Consider the following 19,800-nt stretch of genomic DNA (forward strand, 5'->3'; position numbering starts at 1 on the left):
TTTTTAAAAATGTCTTTTTTTTAAGAGGTAGCTTCAGGTGATTAAGAAGACCATGCAAGTTCCCAAAGACAATCCTATCCCTTTTTCCTTTCAGTTCAATTCTGGGGCAGGTTTACTCTGTCCAAGATCTATGTACTAATAGACCAAATTGATGGGCTGATCACCCATCTATGTGTGAAAGCATTAACAATAGCCATTCTTCATCCACTTGGTTTTTCCCTATCAATCTTTAAAAAAATACCATTTCCTTGCCCTTCCATTATATTTAGCTATTGTCCAGTCTCTCTGGTTTCCTTTCAGTTTGTTGAATAAGTCATTGTACTGCGACTGTCATCTGAAGGTCTTCTTTTAAAAATACTTATTTTTTTCTTATGAAGTTAGCAACATAAAAATGTCAACATTCAAAGAACAAAAAAGATTTTATGTGAACCTTTCAACTTGTTACATGTAGTATTTTAAGCATAATTCAGTTTAACAAGGCAGTAACAAATTGCCCTGTTTTGTGTTCCTCCCTCTACAAACTTCCTTCTGTTTTTTTCTGTGTATTTTTTAAAGCATCATTAATATTCCTTCCTTCTTTTTATATCACTCTCACTAACCACTAAAATTGCCTCCTTTGGAGAAAGTAAGTGTATTCAAATAAAAAGAATCAACAGATTAACCATGTCTGAAGATGCATGTCTCATTCTGCACCTCTAACCCATCACCTTCTGTTAAGAGATATGAGACATGTTTTATTGTCAGCCTATTACTGACTGTATTACTATGTATTAGCCTGTATTACTATGGTATTACTACTGCCTATGTTACTATGGTCATTATAGAAACTATTTTCCTTGCTCAAAGGTCATATCCCAATTGGGAGTCCAGTGACCTTTTTTCTATCCTAATGCTCCCTGAACATTCTCAAGCTTTGAATTCCTTGATTATCACTCTCCTCTTGAATACTGGTTTCCTCCCTTGGCTTCAGAAATATCACACCCTCCTGGCTCCCCCATCTCTTTCTCTAATCAGTTCTCCTCTCTTTCTTTCATTAATTCATTTTCTTCTGGACTCTTTGTTGCTAGTTTTTGTCTCTTTTCAGTCTATGCTCTCTCCCTTGGCAATTTCATTCACTTCCATGGTTTTGAGGTTTTGACTACCATCTCCATGCAAATGATTCCCAAACCTCAACCTCTAGTTGCTGACCTTTTCTTTGAGCTCCAGAACACATTTCAAACTGCCTTCAGGAATTCTCTCCTTGGACATCCCACCAGTCTATCCCTATTCACTAGTGACCTTAAGATCTTTCCCCTAAGTCTGTTCCTCCTTCTAACCTAACCACCATTCACAGGATCTCTCACATTTATAACTTTAAGATCATCTCTGACTCTTCCTATAAGTTACTAGGACTTAATCCACACCCTGGTTGGATCTCTTGTATCCAACCAGCTTTTCTAATTTAATCTTCCATGGCATCTCTCACTACTTCTTATGCAAGGGTCATGCTTTTCAACCTGGGCTACTGGCACCCACCACACATCTAATTTCTTTTGGGTCATCTGCAGCTTTGAGTTTTCAGGAACTTCAGTGTTCCAAAACCATATATCACACACCACCCCACCCACCCACCCAACGTGCTTAAAAGACAGGTTTTTGTGTGAGGGACTAATTTGGGAACAATGGGATTAATAAGTATTAATAATAATATATTATTTATTGTTATATTTGTATTCTGCAAAGCAAATAATTATTCCATGACGACCTCTTTTAGTCATCATGGTCAAGAAATCCAAACTCCTTATTCAAATATTTTGGCTAATAATAATCATTTACCTTAGACACTAAAGATCTATTACTGATTTTTAAAGAATAAGAATACAATAAAACACTTAAAATCAAAACTATTTTGAACATAAAGTCAGCTTCATTTGATGAAGAGGTCATCTTAAATCATACACTTTGAGTTAGAAGGGACCTATGAAGTCACCTACCCCAAGGCCCTTACTGTAAAGATCTCGCAGGACCTCTATATCATTATGAAATCAATTATCATTACACAGAAAATTCCTAACAAACTACCATAAATTTTACTCTATGGTGCAAATAATTAAATTCCAAGTTATCTGTTGTATAAGTTTGTATTTTCCTATCATTAATCTTCTTAAAAGAAGACACCTGCACTTCCCACCAATCATCTCTCACTACATAGACTTGTTTGTTTAATGTTGTTGCTGTTCTGTCACTTTCAGTTGTGTCCAGCTCTTTGTGACCCCATTTGGGGTTTTCTTGCAAAGACACTGAAGTAGTTTTCTACTTCTTCTCCATCTCATTTTACAGATGAGGAAACTGAGGCAAACAGGGTTAAGTGACTTGCTCAGGGTCACTGAGCTAGTAAGTGTTTGAGGCCAGATTTGAACTCAAGAAGATGAGTCTTCCTAACTCCAGCACCAGCACTCTTCCTACTGTGCAATAACCAAAGGTGAGACTAGAAATATACAATGTGGGTAGCTGGCAATTGTTCAAAATTCAAGGGGATACAAAAGACTTTTTAAAATATTATTTTAATAATAAATGCACATATTTTGATGCCAGATAATTCCATTCTTCATATCATACGGATATTTATTTTACTATAAATCAAATTTCTGATTGAAGTGAATTTGTTTAAAGCCTCTGATGGGCAGTAAAACAAAGAGAACTCAATTTTTGAACCCTGCTTTGGACACAGAAATGCCTTGTCACAATTCTGGTCATATTCAGTACATTTCTGCTCTGACATTCTGGTATGAATTTTGATTGGCTAATAAGTCAGCCATGGCAGTATGGGTCAGGAAAGCATCCCACGACTCTTCCTCTTATCCCTTTTCTAACACTTCAGGGTCAGTTCCAACAAAGGTTCTGAGAAAAGTAATTTTGTCTAGAAATTACTCACCTTCATCCTTCAATTGATCTGCTTTCCCCACATCTTCAGGCAAAGAATTTGAGAGTGGCAAAATGTCATTCTGAAACATTTTTTAAAAATCAATGTAATTTCCATTTAAGCCAACAAAGATTCATCCAAGAGAACCTCTATCAATATACTGTCTAATTAAGATTCTGGTCATGTGTCACCCACCAGTTATAGAAACCAGCCCATGGTATCAATGCCTACTATTTTATTCCAATTTTCTATGATTAGACCTAGGTCCAAACAAGAGATACTCAACACTCTGCCCTGGTAAACATCACAAACATATACAAACCAGTTTCTCAAGAAACACATGGAAGAGTCTGTATTTCACCACTTGTTTACATGTAAGGTTTCATGTTTATTTTTATCCTGAGTTTACCCTTTCAAGTATATAAATTTATTTATAATTTTCTAAAAAATGTGGCTTATGAATAATTGTAATGGTTTTTTACAACAAATCCATCAAATGTCAATCAGTATTATTAAAATTACAGTATGTATAATTTGAAAATGCTATAAATATTACCGATTTCATATTTGACTCACATAACCTCCTTGAAGGCAGGAACTATCATTTGTTTTCTTTTTGTATTTCCAGTCCCCAGCACAGTGCCTTGCTCTAAAGTAGGCATTAAATAAATGCCTATCAGACTAGAAGTTAAGGATTATTAATATAACATCTGAATCTCGCTATTGGGTTTTTAGATAAATCATTAAGTTTTTGTTCTCATTTTAAGTCAAGCAAGTAAACCGAAGGAATTTTTTAAAAAGCATAATATAACTCTGATGAAAGCCTAATAGGACACTCTAACAGCTGCAATCAGTTAAAATTGTCTGTAGCTATACAAGATGAAAATAAGTTTGGAACAGCATTGCATCCCTGCCCTGAACATTTCAGGGTTTTCAGGGGCTTTATTGTTTTAGTTCTAAATCTCTAGCAAATGCAAAGATATAAAAAGTTTGTTTTTTTAAACTTCAAGTCAGATGTTAGCAATATTTTATTTTTAATAAGTTGATATTAGAAGCTAAATTACTGACTAAATTATAACGTACTCTTTCTAGACCCTAGAAGGTGTGATGTTCCATTTTCATGATGTAGTTCCAGCTTTGGAAACTCATCTAAAAAGCACCTCCCATGAGCTGGAGGTAAATTTGACCTTCAGATGACTTGGAAACTAACCACTTCATCTAACCCAAGGCCTAGCCACTGCCTGGTTTTAAAAGAAGGGGAAGAGCAGAACCCAAAACATCTTTTAAAAAAGATGACCTACTCTACAATCAAGTGCACCTTCTTTTGTTATAAATAATTTTCTAAATTCTTCAATTTCAGGCATATAGTAACAAATACACTTAGTGAAGCAACAATTTTAAAATAAAAATACTAGAGAGTGATTTAGTTAACTATTTTTATTTCATTAAATATTTCCCAAGTACATTTTTGAAATTTTTGAATTCATTTTTTAAAAAATTTTGAGTTCCAAATTCTTTCCCTCCCCTTCACACCCTTTGAGAAAGCATGCGATATGGTCTTGACTCTCACATGAAGTCATATAAAACATTTTTATATTAGTCATGTAGCAAAAGAAAATACAAACAAAAATGAAAAATAAAGAAAGTGGAAAAATATGCTTCAATTTGCACTCAGAATTTATCCATTCTCTTTCTAGACAAGGATAGTATTTTTCATCATGGGTCCTTTAGAATTGTCCTAGATCACCGTCTTGATCAGAGTAGCTAAGTCTTGCACAAGTGATCATTATAATATCACTATTACTATGTACAATGTTCTCCTGGTTCTTCTTACTTCACTTTGCATCAGTTTATGGAAGACTTCTCTGGTTTTTTTGAAACTATTCTCCTTACCATTTCTTATAGCCAAATAGTATTCCATCATAATCATATATTACAACTTGTTTAGCCATTTCCCAGTTGATGGGTATCACTGCCATTTCCAATTCTTCACCTTCACAAAAAGAGCTGCTGTAAATATTTTTTGCACAAATAAGTTCTTTTCTCTTTTCTACGATCTCCTAAATAATTATTTATGAAAACACAAATAACTCACTGTGCTTTCATGACAAAAATCCCATGAAGAAAGAATTGAACAAAGTACATAAATAGCTAGCAGACAGCCACATTTCTTACCAGACAGTTTTATGACACACAATTACAGTGATATCCCTATTAAAAAATTCTCAGGTAACAAAGGCAACTTGGTCATGGAGGGACTTAGGAAAAGTTATATTCTTCAATGAGCTTCACCACATTGGTGGTGATAACAGCTAAGAAAAAGGAGAAAGTAGAAGCGTTGTCTGTCTTCTGTCATGTAGACCAGAGCTCAGGCCCAATACACAAAGATGACGAATTCTGTGGCTACTTCTAGCTATATGGTAACCCAACAGTGGAAGATTTTGGAATTTTGATATGGCATACCAAACTTCAAGTGGTCCCTTGGTTCAACTCGAGATCTATGTCCAGCCTTAGTCTTTCTCATGAGCTCTAATTGTTGTTCAGTCATATGCAATTCTTTGTGACTCCATTTAGGTTTTCTTGGCAAGGATACTAGAGTGTTTTGCCATTTCCTTCTCTACTTCATTTTACAGATGAGGAAACTGAGGTAAACAGAGTGATTTGCCCAGGGTCACACAGCTAATCAGTGTCTGAGGCCACATTTGAACTCAGGTCTTCTGGACTCCAGACCTGGCACTTTATCCACTGTGTCACCTAGCTGCCAGTTTGTTGTCAAATCATGTCATTTTTACACTTACATCTCTCCTATACATCTGCCTCTCTAAACTCACAAAGCTACTCATACATCTTTGCACAGGCCCTTATCAACTCTTGCCTGGACTAACACAATAGACTTTTATTGATCTCCCTGCCTCGAGTCTCTTCACCACTCTCCAATTCATCTGTCATTCAGGCAGCAAAGTGATTTTCCTGAAGTTCAAATATTGCTTTCTTGGTTCTCATTCTATCTGCCTATTCCTTCTCAATCTCCTTTGCTAAATCTTCATACAGTTCTCTCTCTCTCTCTCTCTCTCTCTCTCTCTCTCTCTCTGTCTCTGTCTCTGTCTCTGTCTCTGTCTCTGTCTCTCTCTCACACACACACACACACACACACACTTGGCATTCTACAGGGCTCTGTCCTGAGTCCTCTTGTCTTCTACTTCTATACTATTTCACTTGGTGATCTCATCAGTTTTCATGGGTTCAATTACCACTTCTATGCTGATGATTCTCAAATCTGCTTATCCAGCCCTAACCTCTCTGCTGACCTCTTGTCTCCAATGTCCGACTGCCTACTGGACATGGACATCTCCAACTAGATGAATTATAGACATTATAAACTCAGCATGTCCAAAACTGAACTGGGTAACTTTCTCTCCAAAGCCTTCTCTCTTTCAAACATTCCTGTTACTGGAAAAAGGCATCCCCATCCTTTCAGTTCCTCAGGCTCACAACCTAGGTGTTATTCTCAACTCATCACTCTCTTTCACATACACACCCATATTCAAACTCTTGCCAAGATCTCAAATTTGTCAATTTTACTTTCATAACATCTCTCAAAATATGTCTCTTTCCCTCCTCTGACACTGGTATAGGCCCTCATTACTTCATGCCTCAATTGTTGCTATGGCCTGCTGGTGGATCTGCCTGGCATGACTCTCTCCCCATTCTCCACTCAGTTATCAAAATTATCTTGCTACAGAGTAAGACTGACCACTGAGTGAGTCTGATGCAGTAAACTCTGGGTCAGGATTAAAGGCCTTCATAATCTACTGCCCACCCCACCTTTCTAGTCCTCTTATACCTAATACCCACCATGAACTCTGCGATTCAATGACACCAGCCTCTTCACTGTTTCTCATACAAGATATTCCATCTCTTGACTCTGGGTATTTTCAGTGGCTGTCTCCCATGCCTAGAATACTCTCCCTCCTCCTTACTGACTCCTGGCTTCCCTAGCTTCCTTCAGGTCCCAACTAAAATCCCATCTCCTACAGGAAACCTTTCCTAATAAACCCTCTTAATTCCAGTGCCTTCCTTCTGTTAATTATTTCAAATTTATTCTGTATATCTCTTGTTTGCATATAGTTATTTTCATGTTGTTTCCTCCATTAGAACAAGTGTTCCACAAGTTCAGAGACTACCTTGTACCTTTCTTTGCATGCTCACCCCTTAGCATAGTGCCTGGCACACAGTAGGCACTTAATAAATGTTTGCTGACTGACTCCATTCTCTGTACCATTCACCTATACTTGCCTCACACATTCCATTCCATCTCCTAACTCCATGCTGTTGCCCCAGCAGTCTTCCAGGCTTGGAATGCTCTTCCTCCTCACCTCCACCTTCTGGTTCCCCTAGTTTCCTTCAAGGCTCAGCTCAAATAGTACCTTCTCCTGGAGGCCTTTCTAGGTCCTCCCACATTCCTAGTCCCTTCCCTGTGAAACTGCCTTTCCCTTACACTGCATGCATACATACATACATATGCATACATATATACATATACATATACATATGTTGTATGCATTTGTATTTGTCACCACATTAAAATGTGAGCATAATGAGAGCAGAGACTGGAATTTTTGCATTTTTTGTGCCCCTACCCCCACCCCAGCTTTGCACAGTGCTTGGCACTTAGTAAACATTTAATAAAAGCTTCCTGAATGACTGCTCCTCCCCTACCTCACAGCTGTAGCAGAGGGGTAAGGTATTGTGTTAATTAAAGGCTTTCATTTCTTCTTTTGACTTTATTGGTGGCATAATTAACTCTGAGACTTCTAGGTAGGGGATAAGCCAGTCTTCAGTCACAGTTGTACCAGTTTCAAACTGACTATAGACTCAAGTAAATAATCTCACACCTGGGACCCTGTCTGCTTTTTTTCTACTTCATATTATTTCCTACAGTGAGTATATGACTGAACATCCATTCCAAGTTAGACCTTGTGAATCTGAGAAGTGATAATGTAGAGAAAATATTCTTGATTATCAGAGAAGATGACCATCGACAAGAGGATGCCAGGACATTGTCATGCCACTGCAGAAGCGAGATGAAATATAAAGTGACTCATCGCCATACCCACAAAACGTGTTCTGATGAGTTTTTAGTATGTTTCCCACAAAGACTGCAAAGCTAGATATAAGTTATTGAATCCTATTTTAAGTTTGACAAAAGTCAAATGCATACTTATGAATATTCTTTACTTAATATTTCTTTTGTGTGTAGGAAATGCCTGTCCCATACCTGATTCATATTGTATAATGGGTACCTTTGTACTCTCACTTTGGAGAGACCCAGACCTGGAGAGAGCCATAAGTAAAACCAGGGTACAGAAGTCCAGGTCTAATGAGCCAAAGGATGAGCTGAAATAGGGAACAGGCTTTTGTACTAAACAAGGCTAACATCAGAAACTTTCATTTTTTTATAGTCAGTTTCCAAAAAAATCTGAAAGTATAAAAAGCTTTAGAATGGGACTCACATGAAAAATTTTTTGGACTATGAGTTCCAAACCTATGCAGAGTCCAGTGTAAGCTATACACATTCACTCCAATTGTCTGTTAATTCTTATTAACAGAAAGATGAGATGAAACCTGCACCAGGAGTGGTGTGAACATCTTTCCCTATGGCTGTTTTATGTCTCCATTTTACTTATACTTTAATACTTCAAATATCTGTGACTTAGTTGAGCTAGAACCAATTTTAATTAAACTGTATTTTTTCATGTAGTTGTGTCCTATGTTTTAGAAAAAAGCCATCCGTTTTATAAATTAGGAATATAAATAACATTAAAGTGTTCTGGGCTCCCTAGAAGCCTAGTATGACTTCCCTTCCATTCAGTAGGGAAGAGATAGAGGAAAAGGAAAAGGGAGGGAGGAGGAGAAATAAATAACAAGCGGAAGGAGGGGAGGCAGTAGGGAAAGGGCAAGATGGAGAGATGGAAGAGGAGAGAGAGAAGAAACAAACAAACAAAGATTAAGAAAAGAAGGGAGAGAGGGAGGGGAATAGAAGGAAAGGCAGAAGGAAGAGAAAAAGAAAGAAAGAAAGAAAGAAAGAAAGAAAGAAAGAAAGAAAGAAAGAAAGAAAGAAAGAAAGAAAGAAAGAAAGAAAGAAAGAAAGAAGGAAAGGCAGAAGGAAGAGAAAAAGAAAGAAAGAAAGAAAGAAAGAAAGAAAGAAAGAAAGAAAGAAAGAAAGAAAGAAAGAAAGAAAGAAAGAAAGAAAGAAAGAAGGAAGGAAAGAAGGAAGGAAAGAAAGAAGGAAAGAAAGAAAGGAAGGAAAGAAAGAAGGAAAGAAAGAAAGGAAGGAAAGAAAGAAGGAAAGAAAGAAAGGAAGGAAGAAAGAAAGAAAGAAAAAGGAAGGAAGGAAGGAAGGAAGGAAGGAAGGAAGGAAGGAAGGAAGGAAGGAAGGAAGGAAGGAAGGAAGGAAGGAAAAGGAAGGGGAAAGACATAGAGAGAGAAAGACAGAGAGAGAGACAGAGAATTCCTCCCCAAACATATGAAACTCAATTAACTACTACTGTAGGGCACTAGATGGTACCCATAGGACCTGTCTAATACACTCAGGGAGTACTTTGTTACCCAAACATCTGACTCATCAATTATGCCATATACACAGCCTCAATTCTAGTAACACTTGAATCAGTCACAAAGGAAGAGAAGATCATATCAACCTTACCTTACAGAAGGAGTTTGTGAACATTTCTGTCAGTGGCTGTGACACCGCAAGGTGAGTATCTTCTGGGCTGATCTTGAAAACTGTCTCTAAGCACTGAATTGCAACTAGAAGAAAATTAAAGCAGTCAAGGGAAAAAAGCAATGATGAGGAAGTCTAACTTTTTTTTCTAGTGGGATCACAGTTTATGATATTTCAGCATTTCTGAGCCAAGAGCATAGGGTAAAATAAATGCTTCAGCTATATATAGACAACTCTGTTTATAGACCAGCTGTTTCAGGAAAGAAATGTGCATTTATATTAATCATTTTAAAAATGTAATACAGAAGGTAATGCCAGGCAATACTTAACCATTACATCACATTATGTTATTAACTGTTTACCACTGGACTATTTAAACTATTTAATTCAATTCCCCAAACATTTGCTGCTGTTAATACCTCAAATTTAACTATGATTAATCACTAATATTATAACTGCCTTAATAGGAGGTACAAAATAGTCTTTATCTCAAATAAAAAACACAAGGTAAAAGAAATTTTGAAACTGGTAAGAAGCCAATAAAAATAAAAATAAAAAGTAGTACATACTTTGGAATCAAAGAACCCAGGTTCAAATCCTGACTCTAATACTTGGCACCTGTGTAACCTTGGACAAATCACATACTCCCTAAGTCTCCACAGTAGTAAAATGAAGGGGTTGGACAAGATGGCTTCTGATTTTTCTTCCTCTAGATCTATGATTCTATTATTTGGTTTTTTTTTAAACAAATGTAGAAAAATTGTTTTAACATGTGATTGGGAAATATATATATATGTATATATATATATAAATGTAAATTCTGATGAATTTGGACTTTGTTAGATAGATAGCACATGTAGGTAGAAAAAGCTCTGGTATAGGATTCATAAACCTTGCACGCCAAGGTTGGCTCTGCTAGTAATTAGTCACCTTGAGCAAATTACTTCACTTTTCTGGTTTTCAGGGGCTTTATCTGTAAAATGAGGTCAAGTTAGCTGACTTCCTACGTTCCTTTCAGCTTTCAAGTTTACAGCCCTGTGACTATCTAAAATTCTGTCCTATTTAAATAAAGTGTTTTTACTCTTATGCCATTATCTGTGTATTTATGAATAAAGCATCATTTCCAAATTATTGGAGTAATAGAGACAACATGAAGCAGTGGAAAGAAAACAGGACTTGGAGTCAAAAATCCTAGACTCCACTGGCTGCCCAGTTGTTTTTCCTTCATTTTCAAAGAGGACCAATGACATCATGGACAATGTCTTGACTACTTGCATGAATTGGATTAAAGGGGGGAAGAGGTGCACAAAGACGTCAGCCCCCCTCTCTCCAAAACCCAACTCAAATGCTGACCTAGGATGCAGTGGATGATCTTGGCTTCTTCCATGTCTGACCAAGCTCTAAGAGCTCCACAGAGCCTGCTTCAGCCACCTTCATGGCCAGCGGGATAGATTGTTCTTCTATTCTGAGCGTAGGGGTGGGGTGTGTCTTCACATGCTTGAGGAAGACACTCCTCCAACTCATCAATGGGTTTGAGGCCTGTTAGCTACCTTCAACCTGGTTTAGAGTTTACTGGGGTATGCCACTGCACATGCTACAGTTTCTTGAAGCCACAGATGGGTGACGGACACCAAAAGTGGATGAGCAGCTCTGAAAAGGGCTCAGCAAGGCCTGATGCCAGAGGTTCTATTCTCCTGAACACCCCATACACACTTTACATAACCCGTACATATACTAAGGCAAATCATCTATAACAGGAAGAATGATTATCTTTATATGTTAAGGCTTGAAGAGCACCTGACATACCTGTGTATTTTTCTACCTATGTCTTTTTCTGAGTCATACTCCATACCTGGGCTGTCCTTTCTCTGTTTCTCTCCCATCAGCTGAATTCAATTATATGTTATTCCAGCTATTAAAACCCAACTCAAATGCTGCCTCCTCCATGAAACTTTCTCAATCCATCCTCCTACTCAATAATGAATTTTACAGAGTTATCTCACAGAGCATTTTCTTGCATCTCTCTTGACATGTATTATATTTGTGTATTTGTATTAATGTATGTATGCATATATTTGTGTCATACTTATTTGTATCAATGCCATATTCCCACTAGGCTATAAGTTCTATACTAATTTGTGGATCTAACATATTTTCTTACTCTTTGGTAAGCTCCATGAAACAGGGATAATTTCTTATCTACAATTTTTATCTCTTTCAGCTCCTAATATTGTGTTCTGTCTGCCCAGAGTAGGTGTTAAATAAACTTGTAAATGAACCAAAATATCAGTGAATCTCTATGCATTTCAGTTTCTTTAGGTGTCAAATGAGGACAATACTTGCTGTCTACTTTACAGGGGTGTTGTAAGGATGAAATGAGAATGTATGTGGCAAGCATGAGGCTTTATGCTTGAAATTTCAAACTTCCTCATTAAACAACCTGTGACGACCATATAGCATCTATCCCTACTCAACCTAGGGCAGAGGGAGGGACCAAGTATTTATATACCACCTACTTACTATGTGCCAGGTACTGTGCTAAGTGCTTTTACAAATATTACCTTGTTTGACCTTCACAATTCTGCAAGGGAGCTCCTATCATTGTCCCCATTTTACAGTTGAGGAGACTAAGGCAAATAGAAACTTGTCCAGGGTCACACAGCTTCGTAAGTGTTGGAGGCTAGATTTGAACTCAGGTCTTCTTGATTCCAGACCCACCAGCTACCTCAGGTTTCTACCAGCTGACAAAAGAGCAGAAACCTTACTGTCTTTTTTATTTCAGTTCCAAATTCTCTCCCTTTTACTACCCCTCCTCCACCCTTAAGAAGGCAATACCCATTATACATATAAGATCATGTACAACGTTAGCCATACTGTCTTTCTTATATCAGGGGCAGTATGGAATAGAGGAGAATGATACTGTATTTTGAATCAGCAAAGACCTAGGTTTAAATCCTGTCAGTGATATTTATTAGAATTCTGAAAATGAGCAAAGTCACCTCTTTGACCTTCAGATGATCTCTCTGTAGTACATGATGTTGATGACCACCTTCTCTTTCTGGACACTCTCTCCTCTCTAGGTTTTCATGCTCAATCCCAGTTCTCTTCTTACCTGTCTTACTGCTCTTTCTCTGTATCTTTTGCTGGATCTTCATCTATGTCATGCCAACCAAATGAAGGTGAACCCGAGGGCTCTATCCTACACCTTCTTCTGTTGTCTATACTACCTCACTTGGTGATCTCATCAGTTCCCATGGGTTTGATGACCATTTCTACACAGATAACTCATAGATCTATATATCCAACTCTAGTCTAGTCTCTAGTCTCTCTCTAGTCTCTCTAGTCTCTCTCTCTCTCCTAAGCTCCAATCCCACATCATGAACAGCTGATCCAACATTTCTAAATGGATTAACCATCATAACCACCTCAAACTCAATATGCCCAAAACAAAACTAATCATCTTTCCACTTAAGTCAACCCCAATTTGAATAACTTCCCAATATAACTCTCAAGAGTACCATCATTCTTCTAGTCACCCAGATTCAGAACCTAGGTATCATTCTCAACTCTTCACTCACTCTATGTATTCAATCAGTTGCCAAATCTTATTTCTATCACCACAACACCTCCCATACTCATCTGTCCCCTTCCCTTATCTGTACACACATAGCCCCTAGTTGGGATCCTCCTCATCTCTCACCTCGATTAGTATAACAGCCTCCCAACCGGGTTTCCCTGCCTCATCTCTTCCTACTCCAATCCATCTTCCACCCAGCTGCCAAAATGATGTCCTAAAGTACAGATCTGACCATGTTACTCAACGAATTCCAGTGGTCTTTCATTACCTCTAGGACCAAATAGTAGCTCCCTATATATGCTTGGCATTTAAAGATCTTCAAAACATGGTTCCCACTCCCACCTATCTTTTCAGTTTTCTTATACATTATTCCCCATCCATGTAATCGGCAATCCAGCCATCCTGGTGAGCTTGCTAGTTCTCACAGGTTTTCCATCCCCTATCTCTGTACCTTTGTCTGGACATTATGCCTAGAATTCTTTCCCTCTTCTCTTCTACATCCTAGAACACCCAGCTTCCTTCTAGACTCACATTAATTACCACCTCTACCATGAGGCCCTCCTTTGTTCCTCCAGCTGCTAGTGCTGTCCCCCTTAATGTTACCCTGTATCTACTTTGTATGTATTTTGTATATACCTATAGACATGTTGTCCCCCCTATTAGAATGGAAGGGCAGGGTCTAATTTTCCTTTTTCTTTGTATGCCCAGAACTAAACACAGTGCCTGGCACACAGTGAGTGATTGATAAATGCTTGTGGATTGATTACCTATAAAATGAAAATATTAATACCTGCAGTAGCTATTTTGTGTGAGGATCAAATTAGCTAATATATAGGTACTTTATAAATCTTAAAGTGCTACATAAATGTTAGCTCTTATTGTTTTTATTACTATGATTGAAGAATATGCAAAACTATGATTAGTACTTCTTTAAAGAAAACACAAAATTATGAAAATCAACTAAATTCAAGATCCACTTATTTAGTACCTATGTGTGTATCCAAATGAAACACAAGCAGCATGGCATAGTGATGAGAGGTCTGACCTTGGATCCAGAAGATCTGAGTTCAAGTCCTACTTCTGACACATGCTAGCTGTGTGGCTATTTGGCCTGTGAGTCACCCAGGTAACTCCGGAGCTAGGATCAAAACTTACAGAAAAGTTGCTTTAGTGGAAGGAATTTCCAAACAAATAGTTCTTTACACTGATCAAACTGTTTTTTTTTAAAAGTAATTATTTATTTATTTTCAATACTTTTTTGTTTCCAAATTCTCTCCCTCCCTTTCACCCCCTCCTTCACCCATGAGAAGGTAAACAAGATGATAGCAATTATACGTATGAAACAACAGAAAACAGTTTTCCACATTAATCATATTACAAAAAGAAGTGAGAAAATTATACTTCAATTTCTTCTCAGATTTCCTCAGTTCCCTCTCTGCAAGTGGATAGCATTTTTTCATCAAGAGTCATTTGGAATTGTCCTGGATCACTGTATTGATCAGAGTAGCCAAGTCTTTCATGGTTGATCATCACTACAACATCATTACGTACATTGCTGTTACTGTGCATAATGGTCACCTGGTTTTTCTCACTTGGCTTTGTATCAGTTCACATAGGATTTGCCATGTTTTCCCAAAACCCTGCCCCTATTGTTTCTTTCTTTTTTAAAAAATTATCTATTCAAATTTACGTAAAAAAATTTTTCATATTCTTTTTTAAAATTTTGAGTTCCAAATTCTCTCTCTCCTACCCTCTTTTCTTGCCCCTCATTGATAAGGCAAGTAATTTGGTATAGCTTATACCTGTGCAGTCATGCAAAACATATTTCCATATTAATCATGTTGAAAAAGAAAATACAAAGAGAAAGTAAAAACCAAGAAAAAAGTAGGCTTCAATTTGCATTCAGACTCACTCAGTTCTTTCTTTGAAGGTGGATAGTATTTTTCATCATAAGTCCTTCAGAATTGTCTTACATCACTGTATTCCTGGGAATAGTGAAGTCATTCGCGGTTGATCATTACACAATATTGCTATTACAGTGTACAACATTCTCCTGGTTCTGCTCATTTCACTTTACCTCAGTTCATATATGTCTTTTCAGGTTTTTCTGAAAGCATCCTGCTTGGCATTTCTTATAGCACAATAGTATCCCATCATAATCAAATACCACAAACTTGTTCAGCCATTCCCCAAATGATGAGTATCTCCTCAACTTCCAATTCTTTGCCACCACAAAAAAAGCTGATATAAATATTTTTTGTAATCTACTAGTGCTGTCCCCCTTAATGTTACCCTGTATCTACTTTGTATGTATTTTGTATATACCTATAGACATGTTGTCCCCCCTATTAGAATGGAAGGGCAGGGTCTAATTTTCCTTTTTCTTTGTATCTCTTTGGGAGCAAATTATAGACAAGTTGTAGAAAAAATACTAGAAAAAAATGAATGTTTTCCAACCATAGTTGTATGTTCTTCAATCATAGTAATAAAAAAATAAGATCTAACATTTATATAGCACTTTAAGATTTATAAAGCATTATATTATATTATCTAATTTGATCCTCACACAAAATAGTTACTGCAAGCATTAATATTTCCATTTTATAGCTAATCAATCAATAACTGCATTGGAATTAAATAGCAAAGTTGAAAATCAAAACCAGTGCCTGCCTTCAGAAGCTTATTTCTAGTAAGAGTGAAGTTTTAATACAAAGAAGAAAACGGTAGTATTTGAAGAAAGAGTTGGCAGAACTGGTGAAAGATCTTGGAGGAGGTGATCCAATATGAAGCATAAAGGAAGAGAAAGATTTCACATCAGGATACGGGGGAGAGGCCATAGTAGGCACAGGGAATGACACTGGCAAATGAACAAAGTTCATAAAGTCTCGGAATTAGAAGGGATTTTAGAAGCCTTCTAGTCCAATCCACACCTAATAAGAATTCCCTCTATATCATCCTAGACAAGAGATCATCTCACCTTTGATTCAAGTCCACAAACATTTATTAAATGCCTTCTATACGCCACTGTGCTAAGTGCTATGCAGTCACTTAAAAAATAGTCCCTTCTCTCAAGGAGTCTAACAGAGAGATAACACACAAACAACTTTATACAAGCAGGATAAACTGGAGATAACCAACAGAAGGAAGGCACTAGCATTCAGGGATATAAGGAAAGCTTTTTGCTAAAGGCAGGATTTTAGCTGAGAGTTGAAGGAAGTCTGAGAAACCAAGAGGTACTGATGAGGAGGGACAGAGTTCCAGGCATGAGGGAAGAATCAATGAAAAGGCCAGAGACAGAAAACAGAGAAGTTTGTGTGAGGAAGACTTAGAGCAAAGAACTCACCACCTCCTGAAGCAGTCCATTCCATTTTCATATAGTTCTGTTTGTTTCTTTTTTTTCCCATGGATGCTAAACACACCCATTTATAACTTTCCCCCACTATTCATAGTTCTGCCTTCTGCCAAATGTAATAAGACTAATCCCTTTCTCACAAAGAGCTCTTTAATATGTACAGGCTAATACATGTATCCTCCTCTCTAAGTCTTTTTTTTCTCCAGGATATACAATCTTGGTTTCTCCAGCCAATATTCACATAGCATGATCTTTACCATCCTGGAGGTCCTTCCTCTAGATAATATCCAGTTTATCACTGTCATTGCTTTAAAAAAATGTCACCTGTAGTTGAACATTATACTTCAGATAGTGTTTGACCAGGTCAGAGTTCAAGGCAACTATCGCCTCTCTAGCCTTGACATTGCCTTTCTTAAGGCAGACTGAGGTCCCATTAGTCTTTTTAACTACCTCATTCATCTGTTGCATTGCACTTGCAGTCCACTAATATGATCGCATCTTTTTCAGATGAATTGCAATCTAGCCAAGCTTTCCCCATTCTGTACTCGTAAAACTGATGTTTTTGAAACTAAATATAAGACTATTTGTCTCTATTAAAGTTCACATTAAATCTGGTCCCCTGCATTAGACCCTCAAGTTTTTCTTGTACTTTGAATCTGTTATTCATCATTTTAGCAGATTAGGTGGCACAGTGGATAGAGCACTGGGCCTGAAGTCAGGAAGACCTGAATTCAACTCCAGCCTTAGGCAATTACTAATTGTGTGACCCTGGACAAGTCATGTAATCTGCATTTGCCTGAGTTTCCTCAGCTATAAAATAGGGGTAGTAATAGTACCTACCTCCCAGAGTTGCTGTGAGGATCAAATGAGATGTAAAGCACTTGTGAATGTTAATTGCTTTCCCCTTTCCTCCCTCTCTTATATTTTCCAGATTCACAGATAACACCAATGAATTTGATAAGCACATCATTTTACTTCATCTATATCATTAATAAAAATGTTCAGTAGAGATAGGATCCCTAGAACACACTACTTGAGATCTTCCATGTTGATATTAATAGATTAATGGTCATTCTATCTCCCAGTTCCATATGGTTTTATTTGCCATCTTTCTCCATGACTAAAATACTCTTTCTTCACCTCTCCTCCTCCTGGCATTCCCAGTTTCCTTCAAGTCTCAGCTAAAATCCCACTTTCTACAAGAAGTCTTTCTCAGTGCCTTCCCTTCAAGACAATCTCCAATACATTCTATAATTTATGGCTTCTTTGCACGTAGTTATTGGTTTGTCTGCTGTCTCTCTCATTAAGCTCCTTGACAGCAGGGACTGTCTTGCTTTTCTTTGTCTCCCTAGGGCTTAGCACAGTGCTTGGCACATGGCAGTGTTTAATAAATGTTTAGTGAGTTAATTTTGAAACTTCTTTCTCTTTCAACCTCAAATTTATATGACATTTTAAATTTACAAAGTTATTTCCTCATAATCCTGTGACATATATAATGTTTTATTTTCTCCCACTTTATCAGTGAGCAAACTGAAGTACAAAAACATGAGTTGATTATCCAAGAACCATACAGTTAACAAACAGCAAAACTGGACTTAAAATTTAAGTCTTCTGGATGGCAGAGTAGAGGCAACAACCTCACTGAATTCTCCCAACATTCCTCTCCAAATAATTTTAAAATAATATCTCAAATCAAATGTTGGAGTGGCAAAGTCAACAAAAGGTCAGGATGAGACATTCTTCTAGCATAAGAAGCTGGCACGAGAGGTCTGTGACATTGCTTTAGGATGAGGAGATGAATCTGGCCCATAGCCCATGTGGTATCAACATCAGCTTGGGCCTTGGAGGTGGCAGCAGGAGCTTCTTTGGGAGCTCTCAGTCCAGAAACAGTAAGTGGATCACATAACTGTTCTGAAAGAGATTACAAGGGACCTTTGCTGGCACTGGGTGCAGCTGGTGCTGACTGGCAATTCTACTGTCTATACTTGGTCCTGGGTCATGATTCCAGGGTGAAGAAGAACAGTAGTGGTTGGCCCCAAGACAGCAGGGGCCCTTCCTGAGCAAAGACCAGAGTGCAGACCAGGAAAGCAGTGACCACAATTCCCCTCCACACCAAACTATTTTAGAAACACCAAAAATTTGGAGATCCCCAGAACTAGTTCTGAAATCAGAAGCATGACAAATCCTGAAGCTTGGAACAGAATCTCCCCAACCCTAGGTGAGCAAAGCCCAACTTTAACATAAAGTTCAAAGTCAAGAAATAAATTGGAAGATTATCAAACAAATAAACAAAAAAAGAACTCGATCGTAAAAAGATACTACAGTGGCAGGAAAGACCAAGATGTAAACTCAGAAGAAGACAACAACGTGAAAACAGCCACAAGCAAAAACTCAAAAGCAAAAATGTGAATTGGACACAGGCCCAATAAGAATTACTGGAAGAGTTAAAGAAAGAGATAAGAATAGTAGAGGAAAAGTTGGGAAAAGAAATTAGGATAATGCAAGAAAACCATGAAAAGAAAATTAACAATTTGAGGGGAAAAGGCACAAAAATTCACTAAAAAAAAACACCCTACAAGGCAGAATTGGCCAAATAGAAAATAAGGTACAAAAACTCATTGGAGAAAATAATTCCTTAAAAATTATAATTGGGCAAGTAGAAGCAAATGATTCCATGAGATATCAAGAAACAATGAAACAAAGTCAAAAGAATGAAAAAATAGAAAATGTGAAACATCTCACGGGAAAAACAATAATTCCAGAACTGTCAGGTCAAAGAGAAAATGCTTCAATAAGCCAGAAATAAATCATTCAAATACCCTGAAATCACAGTCAGAATCAAAAAAAGATTTAGCAGCTTTTGCTTTAGAGAACAGAGGCCTTGGAGTATGATGTTCTAGAAGGCAAAGGAGTTAGGATTACAGCCAAGAATAACCTACCCAGAAAAATTATAATCCTTCAGGGAGCTGGGGGAGGGGAATGACTAATTAAATAGAGGACTTTTTCAAGCATTCCTGATAATAATACCAGAGCTAAATAAAAAATTGACATTCAAATACAAGACTCAAAAGAAGCAGAAAAAGGTAAACGTGAAAAAGAAATAATAAGTGGCTCAATGAAGTTCAAATGCTTACATTTCCATGTGGGAAGATGACACATGCAACTCCTAAGAACTTTATCATATTAGGGCAGTTAGAAGACAGAGGGCATGGGTGTGAGTCCATCATGTTTGAATGATCTTAAAA

At 37.4% G+C, this 19,800-nt stretch overlaps 1 protein-coding gene across 4 annotated transcripts in view; it reads right to left on the bottom strand.

The window, feature by feature from the left end:
* The window catches only part of SGTB (small glutamine rich tetratricopeptide repeat co-chaperone beta), a 91,052-nt gene that overhangs the window by 61,069 nt on the left and 10,183 nt on the right, over positions 1–19,800 (bottom strand). For 2 of the 4 annotated variants that reach the window (XM_072605094.1, XM_072605093.1), the window contains exons 3-4: positions 9,609–9,712; positions 2,915–2,984 (exon numbers count right to left, since the gene is read on the bottom strand). In XM_072605094.1, the coding sequence (XP_072461195.1) occupies positions 2,915–2,984; positions 9,609–9,712 (174 nt within the window). Of the gene's footprint in view, positions 1–2,914; positions 2,985–9,608; positions 9,713–14,191; positions 14,290–19,800 lie in introns of those variants that run through there. The other 2 variants (XM_072605096.1, XM_072605097.1) reach the window with 2 other exon arrangements.

Source organism: Notamacropus eugenii, chromosome 4 (assembly GCF_028372415.1).
Source record: "Notamacropus eugenii isolate mMacEug1 chromosome 4, mMacEug1.pri_v2, whole genome shotgun sequence".
Classification (NCBI taxonomy): domain Eukaryota; kingdom Metazoa; phylum Chordata; class Mammalia; order Diprotodontia; family Macropodidae; genus Notamacropus; species Notamacropus eugenii.